The sequence below is a fragment of the Suillus plorans genome, assembly GCF_016647745.1.
Source record: "Suillus plorans strain S12 chromosome Unknown HD556scaffold_34, whole genome shotgun sequence".
In the NCBI taxonomy this organism is placed as follows: domain Eukaryota; kingdom Fungi; phylum Basidiomycota; class Agaricomycetes; order Boletales; family Suillaceae; genus Suillus; species Suillus plorans.
Genome location: NW_024537418.1, coordinates 230,413 through 249,794, shown reverse-complemented (window position 1 = coordinate 249,794; position 19,382 = coordinate 230,413). Strand labels below are relative to the sequence as shown.

General features: G+C 48.3%; 6 protein-coding genes and 1 non-coding gene across 7 annotated transcripts; 2 read left to right on the top strand and 5 right to left on the bottom strand.

Moving 5' to 3' along the window:
• Nucleotides 1-207: 207 nt before the first annotated feature.
• On the bottom strand, nucleotides 208-3,334 carry HD556DRAFT_1527809 (histidine kinase-like ATPase). The gene is made up of 14 exons (XM_041309361.1): nucleotides 3,227-3,334; nucleotides 3,027-3,164; nucleotides 2,803-2,975; nucleotides 2,655-2,748; nucleotides 2,471-2,605; nucleotides 2,184-2,421; nucleotides 2,031-2,124; nucleotides 1,829-1,982; nucleotides 1,644-1,770; nucleotides 1,387-1,593; nucleotides 1,218-1,332; nucleotides 1,012-1,168; nucleotides 799-960; nucleotides 208-749 (listed from the first exon to the last, which is right to left on the bottom strand). The coding sequence occupies exons 1-14, from the start codon at nucleotides 3,323-3,325 to the stop codon at nucleotides 483-485; spliced, it is 2,160 nt and encodes a 719-aa protein (XP_041159355.1). The 5' UTR covers nucleotides 3,326-3,334; the 3' UTR covers nucleotides 208-482.
• A 728-nt stretch (nucleotides 3,335-4,062) lies between these two features.
• Nucleotides 4,063-4,134, bottom strand: HD556DRAFT_t72. The gene has a single exon. It is a non-coding gene; the product is annotated as a tRNA-Gly (tRNA).
• Nucleotides 4,135-4,340: 206 nt separating this feature from the next.
• On the bottom strand, nucleotides 4,341-6,163 carry HD556DRAFT_541432 (uncharacterized protein). Its single transcript, XM_041310904.1, has 4 exons — nucleotides 5,471-6,163; nucleotides 5,373-5,416; nucleotides 4,801-5,324; nucleotides 4,341-4,742 (listed from the first exon to the last, which is right to left on the bottom strand). Exons 1-4 carry the CDS (start codon nucleotides 6,009-6,011, stop codon nucleotides 4,472-4,474), a joined length of 1,380 nt encoding a protein of 459 aa, XP_041159354.1. The 5' UTR covers nucleotides 6,012-6,163; the 3' UTR covers nucleotides 4,341-4,471.
• Nucleotides 6,164-6,309: 146 nt separating this feature from the next.
• On the bottom strand, nucleotides 6,310-7,740 carry HD556DRAFT_541466 (uncharacterized protein). Its single transcript, XM_041310905.1, has 5 exons — nucleotides 7,589-7,740; nucleotides 7,252-7,529; nucleotides 6,901-7,155; nucleotides 6,456-6,846; nucleotides 6,310-6,409 (listed from the first exon to the last, which is right to left on the bottom strand). Exons 2-4 carry the CDS (start codon nucleotides 7,489-7,491, stop codon nucleotides 6,601-6,603), a joined length of 741 nt encoding a protein of 246 aa, XP_041159353.1. The 5' UTR covers nucleotides 7,492-7,529; nucleotides 7,589-7,740; the 3' UTR covers nucleotides 6,310-6,409; nucleotides 6,456-6,600.
• A 1,450-nt stretch (nucleotides 7,741-9,190) lies between these two features.
• Nucleotides 9,191-11,666, bottom strand: HD556DRAFT_1309077 (spindle assembly checkpoint component Mad1; the record flags this gene model as incomplete). The annotated part of the gene is given in 8 exon segments (XM_041300231.1): nucleotides 9,191-9,517; nucleotides 9,583-9,962; nucleotides 10,015-10,255; nucleotides 10,308-10,520; nucleotides 10,540-10,602; nucleotides 10,648-11,190; nucleotides 11,240-11,511; nucleotides 11,558-11,666. The coding sequence occupies 8 exon segments, from the start codon at nucleotides 11,664-11,666 to the stop codon at nucleotides 9,191-9,193; spliced, it is 2,148 nt and encodes a 715-aa protein (XP_041159352.1).
• Nucleotides 11,667-11,868: 202 nt separating this feature from the next.
• HD556DRAFT_1444183 (uncharacterized protein) lies at nucleotides 11,869-13,835 on the top strand (the record flags this gene model as incomplete). Its single annotated transcript, XM_041306738.1, has 8 exons — nucleotides 11,869-12,016; nucleotides 12,072-12,119; nucleotides 12,177-12,257; nucleotides 12,319-12,394; nucleotides 12,459-12,593; nucleotides 12,656-12,821; nucleotides 12,869-12,902; nucleotides 12,952-13,835. The coding sequence occupies 8 exons, from the start codon at nucleotides 11,869-11,871 to the stop codon at nucleotides 13,833-13,835; spliced, it is 1,572 nt and encodes a 523-aa protein (XP_041159351.1).
• A 1,067-nt stretch (nucleotides 13,836-14,902) lies between these two features.
• HD556DRAFT_541095 (OPT oligopeptide transporter protein-domain-containing protein) lies at nucleotides 14,903-19,008 on the top strand. Its single transcript, XM_041310903.1, has 27 exons — nucleotides 14,903-15,042; nucleotides 15,100-15,177; nucleotides 15,229-15,300; nucleotides 15,355-15,447; nucleotides 15,500-15,624; nucleotides 15,690-15,792; nucleotides 15,846-15,856; nucleotides 15,912-15,966; nucleotides 16,185-16,274; nucleotides 16,329-16,619; nucleotides 16,670-16,681; nucleotides 16,746-16,754; nucleotides 16,807-16,851; nucleotides 16,900-16,954; nucleotides 17,013-17,132; nucleotides 17,188-17,378; nucleotides 17,427-17,513; nucleotides 17,569-17,632; nucleotides 17,689-17,730; nucleotides 17,784-17,802; nucleotides 17,858-17,891; nucleotides 17,946-18,014; nucleotides 18,067-18,267; nucleotides 18,323-18,416; nucleotides 18,472-18,608; nucleotides 18,664-18,856; nucleotides 18,917-19,008. Exons 2-27 carry the CDS (start codon nucleotides 15,108-15,110, stop codon nucleotides 18,930-18,932), a joined length of 2,298 nt encoding a protein of 765 aa, XP_041159350.1. The 5' UTR covers nucleotides 14,903-15,042; nucleotides 15,100-15,107; the 3' UTR covers nucleotides 18,933-19,008.
• The last annotated feature ends 374 nt before the right edge of the window (nucleotides 19,009-19,382 follow it).

The window sequence follows — 19,382 nt, the reverse complement described above, 5'->3', positions numbered from 1 at the left end:
TTGCTTTCCGCACATGCTGGCTAATGGGCTCGGGCGTGCCTCAAACGTGCTTTCTTCTCTCCACAAAACCTATTTTGCGACGAATTCAACGATAAAATTATAAACACTAGCTGGCGACTACCGCGAGTACGAATAACGGCTCTACATTAAGTTGATTCGTCGAAGTCCAACTGCTCAAGAACCACTGTATTCTACCAATCACGGTTTGTTTTACTGCTCCTGTTGGACAGTGAAATGCAAACAGACCCCTTTGCGACTATTCTCAAAGGTTGCCAAGGTTTCACTCTCTCGCACAGTCCTCAATTTCAGAACAGATCCTTTTGTTCATTGGTCAACCACATGTGCCGTGTCAAAAGCCATCGAATTTCCGTTGTTATAGACGCATCATAGAATTATGGAATCGCTGTAGTTTACATACATTATGGCAGCTCTAGAGTCATGCACCAGCATTCGCGGATAGAAATTGCAGTATGATATGAGGTCTAACAGCGTTCGAAGACCCGATAAAGATCTGGTAAGCTCGCCACCTGCACGACGTCATTGTCCAGCAGAAACTTGGGAGCTGCCAGATACTTGCGCATCGCATGAAATAGGATATTTTGAATGCGCCATGCTTCAGATTTCTGCTTTTCTTGTTCATCTTCATCAGAGGCGGCCGCTGAGACGACGGACAGCGGGGCTGGGGAGTAGAAGTACGCTAACTCGCGCATGAAAGAGCCAAAGCACTCTTGCTCGGATTCCCAGAGGACCTGAAACGACTTGGTATCTGTGGAATGAGAATATAACGTTGGAACGTACCTGAGGTCCAAGACGCATCAGGAACATGGGTAGCTTATCGAGATTGGGTGTGTACTCGCGAAGAAGGTGCGGAAGTGTCTTAACATCGCCGGTCTCTGAAATATCCAAGGAAAAATACTCGTGCAGCATCTCTCGGCGATCCATCAAGGTCTTGACTATTCGCTGTGAAAGAACGCTGAGTGAATCTGCCAAAGTACTGAAATTCGATCATACGTCGACGATCTCATCGTTGCTCATGCCACTGCGTGCTGTGTCTTCTTCCACATCAACTGCGAACTTGACGAGCGTTCGAAGAGATGGAGGAGGATCGAGTTTGAGTCGGTTGTAGTCTCCGAATTGCAACAACGCAAGCTGATAGAACATTTCCTCCCTGCGGCAACCATATCAACACAAGCCTTCGAAAGAGCTCAGTAACGCACGCTAGTGCAGCATGATTGACCATGTAAAGGTTCTTGTTATGTTGAATCAACGTTAGACACCTGGACAGGTCAATCATGCCGACAAAGGTATGCTTCTTGATGATTTCAGTCAGGTCTACGTTTTATGCGTGTAAGACCGTTTTTGTTGCAAAAAATATGCATAGCCCACCGTGGTGTATGCGTTTGGTAGCGAGACGCCTGAGTTCTGTTATGGATGCAAAATGACACGTCGATTGTTTAATATCCCGTAACCGGATGGCTGTCACGGGCTCGTCGGAATTGGTTCTCAATGGGTCGGCGACAGGAATCATCGAGTCCAGTGTGCGGTCCTGTAAGGAGGTCCGGACTTTGTGCTGAGAAAGCACCTTCTTCGCTACTGGACAAGATCCAAATGGCGTTTTACTGGAAATTTGTGCAAACACTCACCTTGACTTCCTGATACCCGACGATCAGCCTCAGGTCCCTCATCATCTCCTTCCAATTCATCGACATTACTCGCTTTTTCCTTGCCCTTCCGTGAGGCTGATTGCGCAATCCCTCCAGTGAGCAGCGTCTGTCAATAAATGTGTTTAGAGCACGGACGTAGAACGTGTATATATGCATCCATGTACTTGGTACTCGAAAACCCGCGACTGACTTTGACCCGCGAGCCTCTGCTGAATGGCATCCGATATTCGCTCGATGATGGCTTCTTCGTTCAAAAAGTGGACTTCGCGCTTGGTCGGATGCACGTTGACATCCACAGACCTCGGGTCGAGATTGATGCTGGGTGAATGATTATTTTCATATCCCACTAGCAAAATTCGGTCTTACCTCAGATACACGAAAGGAGAAGAACCTTTTGGCAGTATACCGCTGTATGTGCTCTCAATAGACCGTTTTATACGATGTGACTCCACTAGACGGTCTGCATGAAATACGCCTCAGATTTTGCAAGATAGCAATGCGGGAAAGGGGGAAACAGACGATTTATGAATAACAGGAGAGCGATCTTTTTGCCCTGGTAGTTTGCATTCGTGAAATATGCGTCTGCCGACCATGCCTCCGGATCTTCCGGATCATCCATGTCCGTGTTATCATCTGAAACAGAAGACGCCGTGATATGCAGAAGCTCTTTGGCTATGGAATGACCGTATAGCTGACGAATAGCCTGAGATGCATCTGAACAGGACGGGGTCGAGAGTTCAGGACTCAGGGAACCAGCCTGCACGATGCGTTATAGGGCATCATTGACGATATTCGAACCAACATACCTTTTTACAGCTAAATGACACCTTGGAATTGTGCACAGCATACTTGGTCATTACATCGAGTATTCGGGCGTATTCTTCAGAGGAGCTTCGGAGAGCAGACAATCGAGTGGGTGTATTATAAAACATGTCTTCAATCTGTGGTGAATTGAGTGAAGGGAGAGAACTGTTTGACTTAGGGACATACCGTGATGGTGGTTCCGTTGTTTCCAGCGCAAGGTTTCGGATCTGGCGTGTATCCCGCTTTCGACGGGACGAGACCGCCATCAACGTAAGCAGCCCTGTAGAATTCTTGTCAGGCGCGTTCGTTCCGTGCACAATTTTTATATACATACTTCCAAGCACAGTTGCTTGACTTGGTCTTCGTGATCACTGTCAGGTGCGCGACATGTGATATAGATGCCAGAGCCTCCCCTCGGAACCCGTAGGTAGTCAGCTTGGAGAGGTCGGAAAAGGTGGTCAATTTGGAGGTAGTAAAGCGCTCAGCGAGCAAGGGTAGGTCTTCTTTCTTTAAACAAGCTCAATGGCAAGCCTCGATGGGAATGTGAGGAAGACATACACGAATGCCACAGCCGTTGTCCTGAATCTGAAGCAGCTTCATACCGCCATCCTTGACGGTGACTTGAATAGAAGTAGACCCGGCGTCGAGGCTGTTTTCCAGCAGCTCTTTTAACGCAGAAGCGGGTCTGTGTATGATCTAGAGGTGAATTTGATCAGTACTTATTCGCGCCTGTACTGTGGTGTCAGCCCAGCGCGTACTTCGCCTGCTGCAATTCGGTTGATGAGGGACTCATGGAGTCTTCTTATCGGTTGAGGGCCAGGTGGTTCTAGAGAAGGAGAGCGATGACCACTTGCCATACTCACTACTCAGAGTCAAGAGACTCTGGCGAGCACGCGTTCATGATATTAGACTAATCACGTGATCGTACTCAACTTGCACCTTAAATTTGACCCCTTGCCGTGATGAAGGCCCTTCCTTGACGAAATCCTCTCCTATTAGAAAAACTCAATCGGCATTTCGGGGTCATTGCATCATCACGAGGAGTCGTTCGTAACTTCCAGTATAAACAGAGCTCTCAGTGCACACCCATCCAGAAATGCATTGAGCTCGTATCCATATTATCCAGCAATTTTCCAGTCCTGTCCGCATTCTGACGGATGCCTGCAAGCGTCTGTCAAGCCCTTATCCTCGCTCGCCCGGCCCGTTCGTCCGACTGTTGTTCACTCAACCGTTTGATCCCGCAGAAGCAAAACTCAGTTCGTGTCGACGCCCATAGTACTTTGGCTCAGGCATTATGCTGGCACAATATTAATCTGGAACGCTTTAATGCGCCGTGATTCCAGGTGATCGGATGACCTCATATAAACAGTTTTCTTCCTGACCGCATCATACTACCCCTGTACAGACTCGCTAATGATTTTCTTTGGTTGATGCAAGCGAAATTGACAAGCAGTCGAGGATGGATTTGAAGAGGCGGCCACAAGTCCAACGTTGCAACCTCCGAGTCTAATAAAATAGCAGGACAAATTTTAGCATACCATGGCCAGGTACTTAAGTACGCTCACGCAGAATGTTTTAAATGGGCATGAAAAATTACGCCGAAGGGGAGTCGAACCCCTGCCGCTTGCTTGGAAGGCAAGCATGATAACCGCTTCACCATCGGCGTCCATGAAATGATTGTGCCAACACACAATATCATGGGCAGCTGAGATGTTAACCGGATCTGCTCGTAAAACTTGCATAGAAATCAATGAAAAATCTCAGACCTGGTGTCTACCGGGAAACCATCCAGCTGCTCCGCCACCAGATTCTTGTGGAAGGGTTCCTCGACCTCGGATTCTTCAAAGGCAAGTCTCGATTTCTTTACGATGCATGCTAGAACAAGTCGACAATGATAAGTATGTCGATGAATCGATGATAGGATAGTATCTATATCTCAATAATAAGCAACATAATGTTGTAAGGCGAGTATTATAAAAGGACTCCAAACGAAAGCTATCTAGCTATCCTAGCATCTGGAATCGGATAATAGTTCGTCGACCCAGTAAAATACTGTGCGAGTCGTCGGGAACAACCGTTACCTCCAACTCCCCAGACAGCGACTTCATGTAAGGGACATGTGATGACGAAGTGTCACTTTCTGAGGGGGTAGAAGTGTTGGTATCCTTCGAGTCCATTGTCTTAGGTAAAGGACGGAGTGGGGTAATCAGCTCTAAGGCACATTTGTATCGCATGATCACCCCTCCGGACTTGATTATGAAACCTTCCGTTGGCCTACAGGGTAAGCGATATAAGCTGTCTAACCGCAGCTCGCACAGCTTAAAACACTTACTTGAATTCGGTAAGGAGGGTGCTGTCGAGCTCCCTAACAGTGGAGACAACTTCCTTTTGCATCTCATCCTCCTGACTGTGCTCAGGGTCGGATTTGCCTTGGACGTTATCCTGATATCCCCGCTGGCCAGTCACCGTCGAGTATTCACCGTCGAACGCAAACAGCACGGGATCAAGCCTCAACAATGCTTTCTCGCCTGCTGTCTGAAGCTTGGCGCGCAAGTACAAGATTTGTGCTTCCAAGAATCGCCCCAGCATCACGCCAAATTCTGACAACAACACGCTGCGGTTTTGAAAGGTAGGAAAGGGTGAAATGTTCAATGATGAACTCTGTTCCACCGGTTCTAAGTCCAGGGTTCCAGCGGTCGATCGTTTTGCTCTTGCGTCGTCACGAGCACGCATGCGGCAAACTCCACAGCATTTCCACCGGTATTTGGTCACAGGCAGTAACCTTGTGCGGCAGCGAGGAATAGCACAGATGCGCGAGCTTTCCGCTGGCGTCACCTTGTCGCTTTGTTCCTGCATCTGTCGTCAGTGATGCAAGGTTAAACAGAAATCTTTAATGTGCCCTACCTCCGGAAACGGTACAGAATGATCACTAACGAGAGCAGACTCAGCTAAAATTACATATGGTTAGCTTGGGCGATCTTAGATGTGACAATTATACTCACAAAAGTTCGCCATATGACGGCGGGCTTTCTCCATACGAATCCTCTGGTACTGCCGTTTGTATCTCCGGCAGGGATCACAGATCTTCCAGCGGTATTCCTGAGGCAATACGATGTTACAACGCTTGATCCCGCACACTCGCGCACTGGCGCCGCCAGGAAGTCGAGAAGCAAGCACAGGAATGTGAATCTTGATTGTGGATGAGTCTTCGGCCTCAGGGTCCGAATCGACATCTTCGTCTTCCGAGGAGAGATCCGTCAGGTCGCTGTCCGATCCGAAGATGTAAACCTTGTTAATTTCAGGTTCGGCGCCAGCGTCTCTACCACACTCAGCAACGAGTGTACTGGAAGTACTCGCGACTGCCGTGGCATCAATGACGGATTGTCCATCAGGAAGCTCCGACAACGGTAGTTTGTCTACTGCATCAAGGACTGCTCCCTGTGAGTGTGAAGCCAGTACTATTCCCAGATCTCTGTTGATCGCAACTCGGTCTACCACGACTGCTTCTAGTGTATCGTGCGACGGAGGCTCAACGCCATGCATGGCCTCATCGGAATTCGAGGGACCCACATGTGTACTGTCCACCGGTAAAATAGACTCTGCAGTTGCACTTGTAGTGATAGCAGCCTGCTGGCGCTCTTTCCAGCGCTGGAAGCTGCAGTTATAGCACCTCTGCCATGTAGCTGACGGAGGCACGGTCCCACCGCACCCGGGTGTTTCACAGATGCGCTATAAAAATCCTTAGCCTAACACATATTAGACAGTGATCGCGCATCACTGACCTGGACTAGCTGAGGGCTTAGAGAACGAGTAGTAGTATTGATGACTAGGGGTGAAAGCCGCGAAGGCCCACGTTCCGAGACAACACCTGGAGGTGGAACATCGTTACCAACAGTTGTCGCTATCGAGTTGACGGAATCTTGTGCTGCAAGCTCTTCATCCTACTTGGCGGCTCAGACCCAGTGATATCAGCAAAAAAAAACTCACATCTCACTAACCTCAGGATACATCAACTCGAGGTCCAAATCATCATTGTTGTGTGGACCAAGTTCCGCACACGTTTCTTGCGGGGTCTGTCCAAGGGCCTCAGTCCTCTGTGCAGCATATATATCACGCTTCAAATCGTCATGGTTCAACTGCATTCTAAACAGAGGAATATGAAAAACCACTTTACCTTGACCTTTGAGATAAGCACCCCAGAGGGAAGTTCATCTCTTCTCATGCGCTTCGGAAGGCGCTTGGGGGCAGGGGGCGGTGCAGGCGCTCCACGGCCAAACCCCAATCGCAGACACACATCGCAAAAGTTGAAAAGCTGGTTGGGTGCTAATTGTGCTCCACAGCCGAAGCGCATACACACACGCATGGGCGCCACGACAACCTGGCGTTAATCACGGGTAAGATTCATGTAGGAGAAGAATTTATGGATACCCACAGGGAAAGAGGAATGAGCAACAATTTCTCCGCGGGAGTTAAAGAAACACGGGCGGGGAGGATCGCGGGGTGGTGCGATGACGGGTGATGTGGGTGGGAGTAATGGTGGTACGTGCCGATTGATGCGCCTTGTAGGCTTCAGTTTCATGCCTTCTTGCCTCATTCGACATGCAGGGCAGAGTGTGTCAGAGCTCGATGTGATTCTTGATCCTTCTACGGCCATTTGGCACAAAACACATGTCGCAAAGAACTGTCCCTAGTAACGTAGTCAGCATGACGCCAAATATTCAACCTAATACAATAACCCTGCAAGCACTTCCTGGGCATATGTTGCAAAAACACAAAAACTCACAGCTTGTCCGAGCGTCGTTGCGTCTTTATTTGCAGGGAGAGTGTGTGCAGGGGAATGAATACTTTGGGTCCTTAGCCGCGGTAGTAACTGGCAGTCATCACAGACTATCCATGGAAAATCTTGTGGTAAAACGAAACCACACTGATGGCATATCCGGACGCGAGGTTTTGATGAGGGGATGAAAGCGGGGGCAGCAGGAATTCTCATATGATTCGCTGTGTGGTCTTCATTCAGCAACATGCCTCGGTATATATTGTACGCCAGCACAAAATCAGGGTCTGTCATGCGTCAGCATGAAAAAGCTATTAGGATACTGTGACAATTTCTGAACACATACTCAGTATAGTTACTATAGTAGATCATGCATATCAGAAACTTTTCAGAGTTTAGAGACCACACTAGCAGGTGTTGAAGAGGAGGTCTGTTGGAAACGGAGCTCAGTGCAAGCCAGGGTCACTGGGTCAGGCGATGTCAAAATTAAAAATTCCAAAAAAAAAAAACTAAGTTCGTCAAGACTATACCATTCCCAATTGGATCCTCCTCGCGACCTACATCATATAGAAGGAACGGCTGTCTTCCTGGGGCTGATCACGGCAGCCGAGTACCATGATTCGGTACCGACGGTATTTGACCGACCTCGCCAAAAACTGTACTTATACGTGACACTGCGGTCTTGCGCAATTCGCTCGCTCCTTCTCTGTTCTCATCAACTTCGTCAAATGTCGAAGCACAAATGACGCACAAAAATCGTAGATGGATTGCTTATATCTTTTGAATTGAAGCTGCGGGCGCTGGTGCTGGTGTGAAGAAGGTGAGTATCATATGTATTTTTCACTGTGTAATGCTTCCAACCAGATTTTGTAGAGATTCTCGTGAAGGTGGATATGATATGGGTAAAAACAAACATGTTGGACGACATGCAGACTGCTTCACGCTATCTTAGTGTCATCTCCACCTTCGCATGTAGAGTGTCATCACAGTCCAGATACATTGTATTCATCCTACAACAAATCACTTCAAACCATTTGCAGCAGAAGTCTGAAGGTAAGAGAAGAATTGCCGGTTCAAATCAGCCAGTCATGCAATGCCCAGGAGAGTGATGGTATGGCCGATCTGCATAATCAGGGAAAGAGGAGGCTGACAGAGGAGCCATCAAGAAAACTATCAGTACCCTTGGCTTGGAACGAAGCAGAACTTGCTTCTTAGGTGCAAGAGTTCGCGTACACCCTATAGACTGATTATACAGAACTGGCAGATCTTAAGATAGGGTTGCGCAGCTAGGCTCCCATCCGTGTACCTTGATTATAAGCACGGCGCAGGCGTGTCTGGAACATCCTGATGCAGAAACAAGTAACGACTCGGAATTTGTTCTCGAACAGTCTAAGATTCTCCTGCATCCTCAGGCTGGACCTGGACATCATCCGGGGGACAATTCATAAAGCGTCTCAAAGACTCGACCTTGGTCTATTGGCGCGAATTAAGTTATTTAATGTGGTGAGGATATTGCTGCCCATGATGTACTTATGATTGATAATATGTCCTAGATCCAGCTGCTCAGAAGGCCTCAATGATGGGTGTTTGCAAGAGGTCAGAAAACTCTGCAAGTGAGAAATCAGCCTGAGCAGCACGTGTTTCAATAGATGAATAGAGCGGAAACGATATCGCAGATGCAATTTTCCGTTTGTCGGTAGAAAAAAAATACGGATGATGGAAACTAGATGGTGGTAGTTGTCTGCTGCTGATGATACAAGTACATTATTACTTTTATTGTATTGTTTTTGTGGCATAAGAGGCAGGGACTCCAGAACAGAATGTTAGACAGAGTCACCATGATACACTGGCCTCCAAGTGAAATTCCCAGTAACGTAGTCAGCCAGTGAGCATTGTTCATCAACCTAGCAGGACATAATTGCTATCAAAAATGCATGATGGTCAAGTACTACGACTCGGTACCGGCCTCTCTCTTCGACTTGTCATAGCACTCCAAAGTCACACTCGCCAGAAACCCGGGTATACATTGCTCCTCATTCACCCAGAATCGCATCAGTTGCGGGAGATCTTGCGGACCGCCTTCGCCTTGCGCAATGAGTTGCATTCTCGCTCCTTCTCCATTCTCGCCGGGCTTCGTCAAAGGCTGGAACACAAATGACGCAGAAAGATCGTAGATCGACGTCACGCGGACTTGCCCATTGGGGTAAAACGCGAGCTTCAGTCCTAGTATGGACGCTATGGCTTCTCGGAACTCGGCACTCTTCGCGGTAAACACCTACCGAACCATGGTGACAGTCGGCCATCAATTGGTGAAAAGAAGCGTGGAGAGGATACACGCACCTGCTGTAAGCGCAAGAGTCTCTTCTCTTTCTGCTTTACCACTTCCTCGAGGTCCTTCTTTTCCTTATCGAGCACGTCCCAACTTTCCCTGGGAACCAAATCATTGCGCGGAACCCTGCCCTCGTCTACCACCGCTCCGCTGCTCTCAAGCTCACGCAAGCGCTTGATGAGCGCTTCGTTTTCGCTCTTCAGACGGTCCATCACTGACTGTCGTAGATCAGTCCACTGCTGAGCTGGATTGTCGCGCAGACACAGCACACGCATGCCTGGTGGGACGTGGTTCCCCGCGCCGATTTCGCCACGAAGCTCAAACAGTGTTTGTTCGAGTATTTCGATATTGTCTTTCTGCCGTGTCAGATCTTTTTGCGCTTCTTGCAGACCTGTATGTATGGCATTGAGGGAATGAGATACATATGCTTCTGTTGAATATACCTTTCGTTGCTTCGTCCGCTGCGGCTTTCTGTGCGTCGATTTCCTGAACGAGATCCTTGCGTGTGCGTTTCGGCCCTCCTATGGCATTATCAGCCTCGACAGCATCCAGTGTACGCTGTAACCGAGAATTTTCGGATTTGTAGTCAGCTATAGACTGCTCAAGATGCTGGATCCGCTGCTGAGAAAGGCCGTCCACAGCTGGTGACTCGCGTGCAGCTGACTCCTCTGAAGTGAAGCTGGCCTGAAATAGGTGATAAATCATTAAGATACTGTTTGGGGGCGTAAACACGTACGACGAGGGCTTGGAGGAACCTGGCTTCTCGTTCTGCCAGCTGAGCTCGTTGTTCCCGTCTTACCACCTTTTCTTTCAGTGTTTGCACCTCTGCTTGTAGGGCATCCACAGCCTCCCGAGCTTCGGACGCTATCTTATCAACGTTAGACAGCTCGGCCTCGCGGCGGCGAAGGAGTGCCATGTTTGCACCATGTTCCTCCATCATTCGTGCATTCTCCAGACGTAATGCCGACAGATTTTGCACCAAGGAGATGGAAGTTTGTGACGATGTATTGGATTCGCTGGTTTTGCTTGCCCTAGAATATATAGATTAGCTTCAAGTGAGAAGATTGGGTCGGTACTTGCCAGTCTTTCCGTTCTTGCCGAGCAGCTTCGACTTGAGCCTCTAGTTTGGCGACTTTCTCTCGAAGCCCTTCCATGATAGCCACCTTGCTTTCTAAAGTACGTTTCTCTTCTCGAAGGACTTCTAAACTGGCGTGCCGGTCTTTGTACCGTGCAAGTTCAGTGGTGAGTTTTGCGTTATTCGACTCAAGAGAACGGAGGTATCCTGCTTGCCGCTGTAATTCGTCTCGCACAACACTCCAATTCTCGTTTTCATTGGAACTTCTCGCAGAAGAGTTGGTGGTAGCATGAGCATCGTCCAACTGTTGTTGTAAATTCTGTATTGCATCGCCTCGTTCCTCCGCGATAGCTTTAAGGTCTCCAACTTCTTTCTCCAACTCTGCGTTTTGGCGAGCAAGAACTGAAGACTGCGACTTGTGAGAAGCAACTGATTGTGAGTGGCTGCGAGAAAGGTTTGAGTGTTTGTCCTCGAGTTCCGCAAGGTTCTCTCGAACGGCAGCGAGGGAACTGCGTAGTTGTCGAAGTTCTAAATCTGCCTTGCGCTATAGAATGATTGTGAGCTCTGACGGCATGCATGCTGGCGTGACGCACCTGTTCCTCCTCTCTCTCCGACTGCTCCTGCAGTTTTTCTTCGCGCTCCTTCTCCTCTCTCTCCGCAAACCACCTTCTATCTCTTTCCAGCCTCTCGACCGTGGTATCTTTTTCACGGAGTTTGGCCTCGAGCTCGGTTTTACTGGCCTGTGCGGCGAGTAGCTGGCGTTCGAGAGAGGCGTTTGCCATGTGGGAGGTAAACGCATTAGAGCGCTGCTGGCGCTTTGCAGTTGAATGCTGTGGATCTGCAATTTGCTTGGGGTCAGGTTTCTCTAGACATGAGCATCCCGAAGGCGTGTTTCCGGCTAGTGAACTCACCCCGTTCAAGCTCTGCCATTAGGGAGTCACGTTTAGTGGTAGCTGAACGTGAGGACAGCAGTGAGCCCTTCGTGGTAGGCTTTGAGAACGTTGAACTGCCATGAAACATCGTCGGCGTCGCTATTGATAAATTGCGTAAATCACCGTAAACAGAATTTAAAGTGATCGAACTCTTTGTTTGCACAGCATGTCGAAGTTTGGTTTTAATTTCCTGCGAACTCGCGAGTCAACATTTACAACAAGCCGAACTACTAGGCTTCACCTTCAACCTTTAACTTGACGGTAACTTTCGAGAGCAGGCACTACTCATCATGAATGCAAGCGAATCCGAAGCAGGCGACGAATATTATGATGAACTCGAGCCTGGTGGCAAGCGCTCGGAGAAAGATGACGGCTACATACTTAGGAACGTCCTCAAGCTTCCCCGTACCACAACCTACACGACACAGGCGCTCTACGGTAGGTCTCTTGTCTGTTACGTTCTGTGTATAGATTTCCATCAACTCCATTACAGAGCAGATCATTGGCAGCGACATTAACCTGGAGCCCGAGTATCAAAGAGGTCTGTAAAGTCTTTCTTACAGTCCAAGCCCAAATGACTAGAGCCATGTTCTCTCAGATGTTGTCTGGCCAGAGCCGAAGCAAGTGGGCCTTATTGACTCTATACTTCGCAACTTTTATATTCCACCTGTGATCTTCGGTGAGCATGATACCAGGCTACGTAGCGCATGGCTCATCTTCTCCGTCCATTCATCCTCCAGTTTCGCATCAGCACTCAGATGGCTCAGAAACCAAGACGTGTGTCGACGGGAAGCAACGGCTCACATCAATACAACGGTGCATTTTCTCGACTATTCATCTTGCCAGATCGCTGACCGTCATTTTCTCTCTTCTGCCGCAGGTTTATGGATGGACTGGTTGGTCATATATGTCTGTCATGTGCGATCCAGCTTACAGAATTCTTTAGATTTATCGTTAGTGATTCTTCTTTTGTTTTTACTTCTAATCGCAATAGACACTCGGTAGACAAAGACTCGTAAGTGTCACAAAACCATTCAATGTCGATTCCCTAGTTTCTATTAATATTACGCGGTACAGACAAACTGGTGACAAGTACTGGTACAAGTCGAATGCTTCCAACCAGAGTGGACGGTCCGCGGGCTACATTCTGCCTGATAAATATCGACGGCTGTTTGCAAATAAGCAGATTGTATGCATAGAATATCAAGACCTTCCTGATTTCGAAGAGCGCGAAATCTTCCAGGTGGGTCCTAAGCACATTCTATAACTACGCCGCTCATCCAACTACAGAGAGTACAACTTGGAATGGCCCTCACCCCTGCGGGTCTGTGCCTACTTGACTTACACTTGCATTTGGCTCATTCTCTTCTTAGAGAAATTGCAGGTGATTAACACCCCTATGAGTAGCTTCGTGCGACAGTTAGAGGTAGAGTATTTCGGACAAGACAAGCCTCTGGGTGGCGACGCCCTAGATTGGGACCGTTCGCGCGGTGGAGATTTCCGGTGTATCGCTCAGGCGCTTTACTGCATCTCGAAGTACCCTTCCCTCCAGTCCGTGGGTACCGTCCTGCAGATAGAGAAATGGTTGCACAACCCCGTCCGACGGACCAAAAGCAAAAAGAAAGAAAGTGACGACGATGAAGACCTCACAAAGGATGAAATCTACCTTTCATGCATCCACGACACGTTCCGCGTTTTCTCGCAGCTAGTCAGCGACCCTGAACTCTGCTCTATATTCCTACAATCTGGCTGGCGCATCTCGCCCGTGGAGTTTATCACCATATGTCTCTTAATCTCCGTGGAGAAAGATAAGCTGCAACTGCGTGCGCTCGCAGATAAGCTCGCACGCATGCGGGAGGTGGTGCGCGAAGAACACGTAGATATTCGAATGAATGCTCGTGTCGCCAAGACATTGCTCGACTTTGTCAAAGGGATTGGCCCTCAGGTGCAAAACACTTCTGGGACGAAGCGAAAGCTGGAGGAGGAAGATGTGGCAGTGCCACCAAGCACACAGCGAAAACGAACTGAGACCCTGCCAGTACTGTCTCCCATTGTAGGCTCCCACAATCCAATTCACTTTGTCAATCCTTCTATGCTTGGCGCTCCCACTTCTCTGCCGCCGCCGCCACGCCCAACAACCATTCCTGACAGACTTGCAGCCCTCCACGATGCTAAGAAGTCCATCTCAAATCCAACCCCTCCACGCATCCCGCCGACTGCACCCGCTGCTCTCCGGAATGCTGGGTCAAGTAGATAGGCGTGTTGTATGTTTGCTCTATGCGCTCGCGGAATTCAGGAGGTGTATTACTACTGACTATCGTGGCAGATCTGTATCATATCAGTACTTTTCAAGTTGTATCAATTATCCGGCGAAGGTATCGATGTTGGAGGGTAGTCTCGGTTCGATAAAGATGCTAGCATCGATGGGTAATGCAGACCTCGGGCGGCCGTGCAGGGGTAGGCCATATGCACACTCACCACAATGCCAAGATGTGACCAAATGCAACCACGTGGTACTATTTCTCCGAGCTTTTATCAAGTCGGAAAACCTAGGTCGTGTGGTTGTATTTACACTGTGGCTAATTTTAGGATTAGGCCTCTGGTTGGTCTGGTCGGTCTGACCAAAGTACGAGTATTAGGTCAGGACTCAGCGCTCAGCAACGCGGTATCGCTGAAGGTCTAGAATATATCGATATCGTAAATGGCCTGGGTCATTCAAAATGACAACGGGTGACTCGTTGTCGTGCTTAGCGGACGCGGACGCGCGATTGGATATTCAACTTGAATGCTACAGCTCAAGCGTTCAAGCGTTCACCGGCACCATCCAGGCAAGCTGGATCTATATTACAGTTCTTGCACGTAACTTGTTCTTGTGGATCCAGCTGGCTATTAAGCACCTTCAGCTTCTCCGAAAGTGACCAAGATCTCCTTGCGTGCCATTCCGCTCCTTCTTTCGGTCCTAAATAGAGAAGATCAGTCAACTTTATAGATATTTTCTGCAAGACCGTTTGACTGGCCGAAGGGGGATTCAAGCCTTTCGAATTCGATGCTTGCGAAGAATATACCAAGGTTCTCATCTGATCAACATGGTACGTCCTTCTTTGCGTGACCATCGTGGGCTCGGTAATCGATTTTCATCACCGTAACCTCTATATCTTCTACACTGGATTTACTCATCAATTAACAGGCACGCTATATATACAAGTTCTCTTCAGCGTGCTTCTTCGCTTTGTTTAACCGCGATAAGAGATATGCCTACTATTTCGGGTTGAATATACCATGTCTAGCCGAGTAAACAGGTGTACAAGCCCCTTTCCAGATGGTGCTCACATCTGGCAGGTCGGCCTGAGATTGACGATCAGAATCTTCCGAGCATGCCCAAGAGACACCTGCTATATCCCAGCCGCTTATCATCCAACATCCATGCGAATCTTCTTCCGAAGGGATTTAAGAGGGTTGCAGGCGTGAGTCTTAAAGATTGGCGGTTTCATTTCTGATCTCTCTCTCTCTACTGATATCAGCTGTGGTCATGGCCGTCGGCTTTCAAGAGGAGCGGTACAGCTCAACCAATTCCGAGAAGGATGGCATTAAGGTTCAAGGTGGGTTGGTACAGCAGCTCTTCTTCCAATGCTTATTTTATTTGATAACAGAGGTACTCGAGACCATCGCTGACTTCGACGATCCGAACATCGATCGTGACGAGGCTGTCATCGGAGTCCTTGGTAAACCTCGCTTGTAAATTTTAATCATAGTACACAACCTCACGATTTCTGTAGAGGATGATTCGCCATATCCAGAGGTCCGCAGTGCTGTAGCTAACACAGATGATCCGTCTATCCCTTGCAACTCGTTCCGCGCTTGGGTCATTGGTACGCTTCTCTGTTGACAGAGGTGCTCGATGCTGATAGGCTTGACCGGCAGGTCTCGCATGGGCCATTTTGATTGCCGGCCTGAATCAATTCTTTTTCTTTCGCTACCCATCCGTGTCCATCTCGGGTATCGCGGCACAATTGCTTTCTTTCCCTGTGGGTCGCCTCTGGGCAAAGGTAAGCCAGTTAAGTTCGAGATGTTTTTGCAATCGTTGACGATGAACCCCATCCGGGCTGAATAGGTCGTGCCGAATGTCCGCGTCTTTGGTATCAAGTTGAACCCTGGACCATTTTCAATTAAAGAACATGTCTTGGTTACTATCATGGCCTCCGTTGGTGGATATTGTGCGTACTTCGGTCGTGTTACTTCCGCTTTACGATTAACTAAGAATGTTCAGCCGCCTATGCTGTATGTCCCTCAGCTGTGAACTTGCCAAGAAGTACTCACACGGTGTCGCTTTCAGACTGATATCATTGCGGTCCAACGAGTCTATTATGGACAAACTTACAGTTTTATTTGTGAGTTCCTGAGCAAGTATTGTGAACCTTACTCACAGAATGTGCGACTTCCCTAATCATTGTGGTTTCATTTTCTTGGTACCCCCCCCGAAATATCACATCCCATTCTAACTGGACGAATTTCGGACTTTATTGCTGATCATTCCCTCACGTGTATCTTCACGAATGGGGTATCTGTCGTCCATGATCCCTTCTCGGACAACATACTTGCGGGATAGACCAATGGATGGTGGTTATGTCCACTCAGCTCATTGGTTTTTCAATCGGCGGTGTCTTGCGGCGATTCCTCGTTCAGCCTCCCTCAATGAGTACGAGTTTAGTTTCCTTCCCACCTTCAATCCTTAACTCACACCTTGGCACAGTATGGCCAGCCAACCTCGTGACGTGTGCTCTTTTCAACACCCTCCATTCACAGACATATGCAGGTATAGGTACCCGTGGAGGAATTTCGCGTGAACGCTTCTTCTTTTATGCATGGTTGGGCGGTCTCCTATGGTACCTTGTGCCTGGGTACCTCTTCCAGGGCCTGTCTTACTTCTCATGGGTATGCTGGATTGCGCCCGACAACATCGTGGTAAATCAGATGTTTGGGTATGTGAGCGGATTGGGAATGAGCATGGTCACATTCGACTGGTCTCAGATTGCTTACATTGGTAAGTTTTCAACACGTCGTCTTAAATTGTGTTTTAACTATTGACCCCAGGTAGTCCGCTTGGTGAGTCACCGAACATTCTTTGTCGAGGAAAGGCTCAAGTTATGATCCACTACTTTCCACAAAGCCACACCATGTACGCGGAAAAGATTTGCCGTCAAATCGGACCTGATTATTTCTTTGCATAGGGTGGGCCGAGGCAAATATCGCAGTTGGCTTCGTATTCTTCTTCTGTAAGCATTCTTGCTTCAGTGTCATTTTCTTTGCTAAAAGGTATCCAGGGCTCGTTGTCCCTTCGCTGTACTACACCAACGCCTGGGAAAGCAAGTACATGCCGTATGAGTTATTTCATTGTGTCTCCAGTGCACCTTGATAACACCGTCTACCACTATAGAATTTCCTCGAGGACATCGTACGACAATACTGCCGCCTCATACAATATTTCCCGTATCATCAACTCGGATGCCTCTCTTAACTTGACAGCATATGAGGAATATAGCCCTCTGTTCCTCTCGTGCGCCATCTTTACTATCTATTTCTTACATCGCACCTTATGTATCCCGGTCCAGAACGACTTTCGCTATATCCTATGCCCTGTCGTTCGCCTCCATCACAGCAACCCTCATGCATGCATTCCTGTTCTTCAGGAAACAGATATGGGTCCAGAGCAGACGTTCGATGCACGAGCAGCCTGATATTCACGCCAGGCTTATGTCCAAGTACAAACAGGTGCCAGAATGGTGGTACATGATCATTTTTTGTGTGTCATCTCCCAAAATTTCCGATCGCCCCACTGATCAGTATGCAGTGTTCATGTTTGTGATTGGTGTTATTTCCATTGAGCTGTGGCACACCGAGTTCCCAGTTTGGGCCTTTGTCCTGTCCTTGACTATCGGTGATTCACTTGTGTCAAATATTGTAAGGATTAAAATTCTGATGGGCTTCCACAGCATTCTTTTACGTCATTCCCATCGGGATGATTCAGGCCATCACCAACCAGCAAGTTGGACTGAAGTGCGTGAACATTATCAATGGTAAATGCACTCTTCTGACGAAGTTGACATCCACAGTGTTGTCACTGAACTAGTCGTTGGATACGCTCTTCCTGGCAAGTAAGTCGCGAGGTCGCCATGGCTTTGACGATCCAACTAATAAATTACATCAGACCTATTGCAATGATGATGGTAAGAATGGTATATTTGAGACATCGTGAAGTGAAGTGAAGCTTTGTCTGCTCAGTTCAAGACCTGGGGATACATCACCATGTACCAAGGTTAGCCTTCCCGCTTCGTCGATTTACCTACATCTCTAACTGGAATGTCGGTAGCGCTCACCTTTTCTTCCGACTTCAAGCTTGGTCACTACATGAAGATTCCTCCGCGGACCATGTTCTGGGGTTAATGGTTTCCATCTTCCTCCTGTCGCGCGCCTCACTGAATGCCGTACAGGTCAAGTCGTAGCTACTGCCATCGCAGGCACTGTACAGCTCGGTGTGCAAGCATGGATGTTTACCAACATTCCAGACATTTGCAACCCTACTCAGAAGGATGGCTTCATCTGCCCCAACACAGAAGTCTTCGGAACCGCTAGCTTTATCTGGGGGGTCATCGGCCCACAAAGACAGTTCTCGTCAGGCCAGGTTTATCACAGTGCGTACTTCTTGAGCACGTCGAGTATGTATGGATCTAAGGCTTCTGCATGAAGACCTTGTATATTTCTTCCTCATCGGCGCGTTTTGCCCGGTCGTTGCATGGTTGATCTCGTTGAAGTGGCCAAATAGCTTCATCCGCTATGTTAAGTGTGTATTCTCTTCTCTACCAAGGTACACTTCTCACGAGGCCACACGAGTGCAGCTTCCCTGTTATCTTCAGCGGTATGGGGGCCATTCCCCCAGCCAGTGCGCTGAACTACGTCCCATGGGCAATCGTTGGATTCATTTTCCAATACGTTATCCGGCGTAAATATTTCTCTTGGTGGACGAAGTATAATTGTAAGAGGTCTCCCTGGTCTTGTGTTACCTTTCGCCGAAACAGACCTTTTACCAGATGTCCTTTCGGCTGCCATGGACTCTGGTTTGGCCGTATCCATCATCTTGATTTTCTTCTGCCTCCAATATCCCGACAACGGTACAATCGGACTGCACACCATCCAAACGTGGTGGGGTAATACTGTTTATTCGAAGACGGCTGATGGACAATATACGGCGCTCTGGACTGTACCAGAAGGTTCTACTTTCGGGTGAGTGACTCGCTGTGTTCGTTGGATCTTTTAGCCATGGTCTTACGGGGCACGTTACAGTCCGACGAAGTGGTAATTATTAGTATGACAACGTGAAATGATGTACGAGATCTATATGTCATATGATACACTGCATATAAGTTCTTGACGAATCCTAAGTTTTCTTGTCTGCAAGAGCATCAACGTAATGTGATTTCATTCCTAAGGATCTTTTCAAGTTGACGCTCTTGCCATCTCGAATAGAGTTTCTGTGCAACTGGCAGTTCATATACTCTCAGGTATCTATAAGTACCACCTAAAGTGGCATATCCTTTTCGCGCCGAACCGATGCCGCGGCTTCCGATCGAAGGGTTCTGTGTATCTCATCGATGCGAAAAGCCACACAGATACATACCCTCCCCATGCGCTTAAGCTTGGACACTCCGCTCTTTTTCCGTCCTTTGACCTTTGTAGCAACTTTGTACACGTGCTGAACGCAGGGTGCAGCACAAAACTCCTCTTGTCGTCATAATCTTGGTTTCTTTTT

Bases quoted from the DNA above. Each gene is read 5' to 3' on its own strand.
- HD556DRAFT_1527809 (XM_041309361.1), bottom strand. From the start codon at position 3,325: ATGGCAAGTGGTCATCGCTCTCCTTCTCTAGAACCACCTGGCCCTCAA. The intron at 3,165-3,226 runs GTACGCGCTGGG...ATTCACCTCTAG, and splicing joins ACCGAATTGCAGCAGGCGAA to ATCATACACAGACCCGCTTC. The intron at 2,976-3,026 runs GTATGTCTTCCT...GCTTGTTTAAAG, and splicing joins ACAACGGCTGTGGCATTCGT to AAAGAAGACCTACCCTTGCT.
- HD556DRAFT_541432 (XM_041310904.1), bottom strand. From the start codon at position 6,011: ATGCATGGCGTTGAGCCTCCGTCGCACGATACACTAGAAGCAGTCGTG. The intron at 5,417-5,470 runs GTGAGTATAATT...ATGTAATTTTAG, and splicing joins CCGTCATATGGCGAACTTTT to CTGAGTCTGCTCTCGTTAGT. The intron at 5,325-5,372 runs GTAGGGCACATT...CACTGACGACAG, and splicing joins ATTCTGTACCGTTTCCGGAG to ATGCAGGAACAAAGCGACAA.
- HD556DRAFT_541466 (XM_041310905.1), bottom strand. From the start codon at position 7,491: ATGTTGCTGAATGAAGACCACACAGCGAATCATATGAGAATTCCTGCT. The intron at 7,156-7,251 runs GTGAGTTTTTGT...CTACGTTACTAG, and splicing joins CAACGACGCTCGGACAAGCT to GGACAGTTCTTTGCGACATG. The intron at 6,847-6,900 runs GTGGGTATCCAT...GATTAACGCCAG, and splicing joins TTGCTCATTCCTCTTTCCCT to GTTGTCGTGGCGCCCATGCG.
- HD556DRAFT_541095 (XM_041310903.1), top strand. From the start codon at position 15,108: ATGGCCGTCGGCTTTCAAGAGGAGCGGTACAGCTCAACCAATTCCGAG. The intron at 17,514-17,568 runs GTGATTCACTTG...GGGCTTCCACAG, and splicing joins TGTCCTGTCCTTGACTATCG to CATTCTTTTACGTCATTCCC. The intron at 17,633-17,688 runs GTGCGTGAACAT...TGACATCCACAG, and splicing joins AACCAGCAAGTTGGACTGAA to TGTTGTCACTGAACTAGTCG.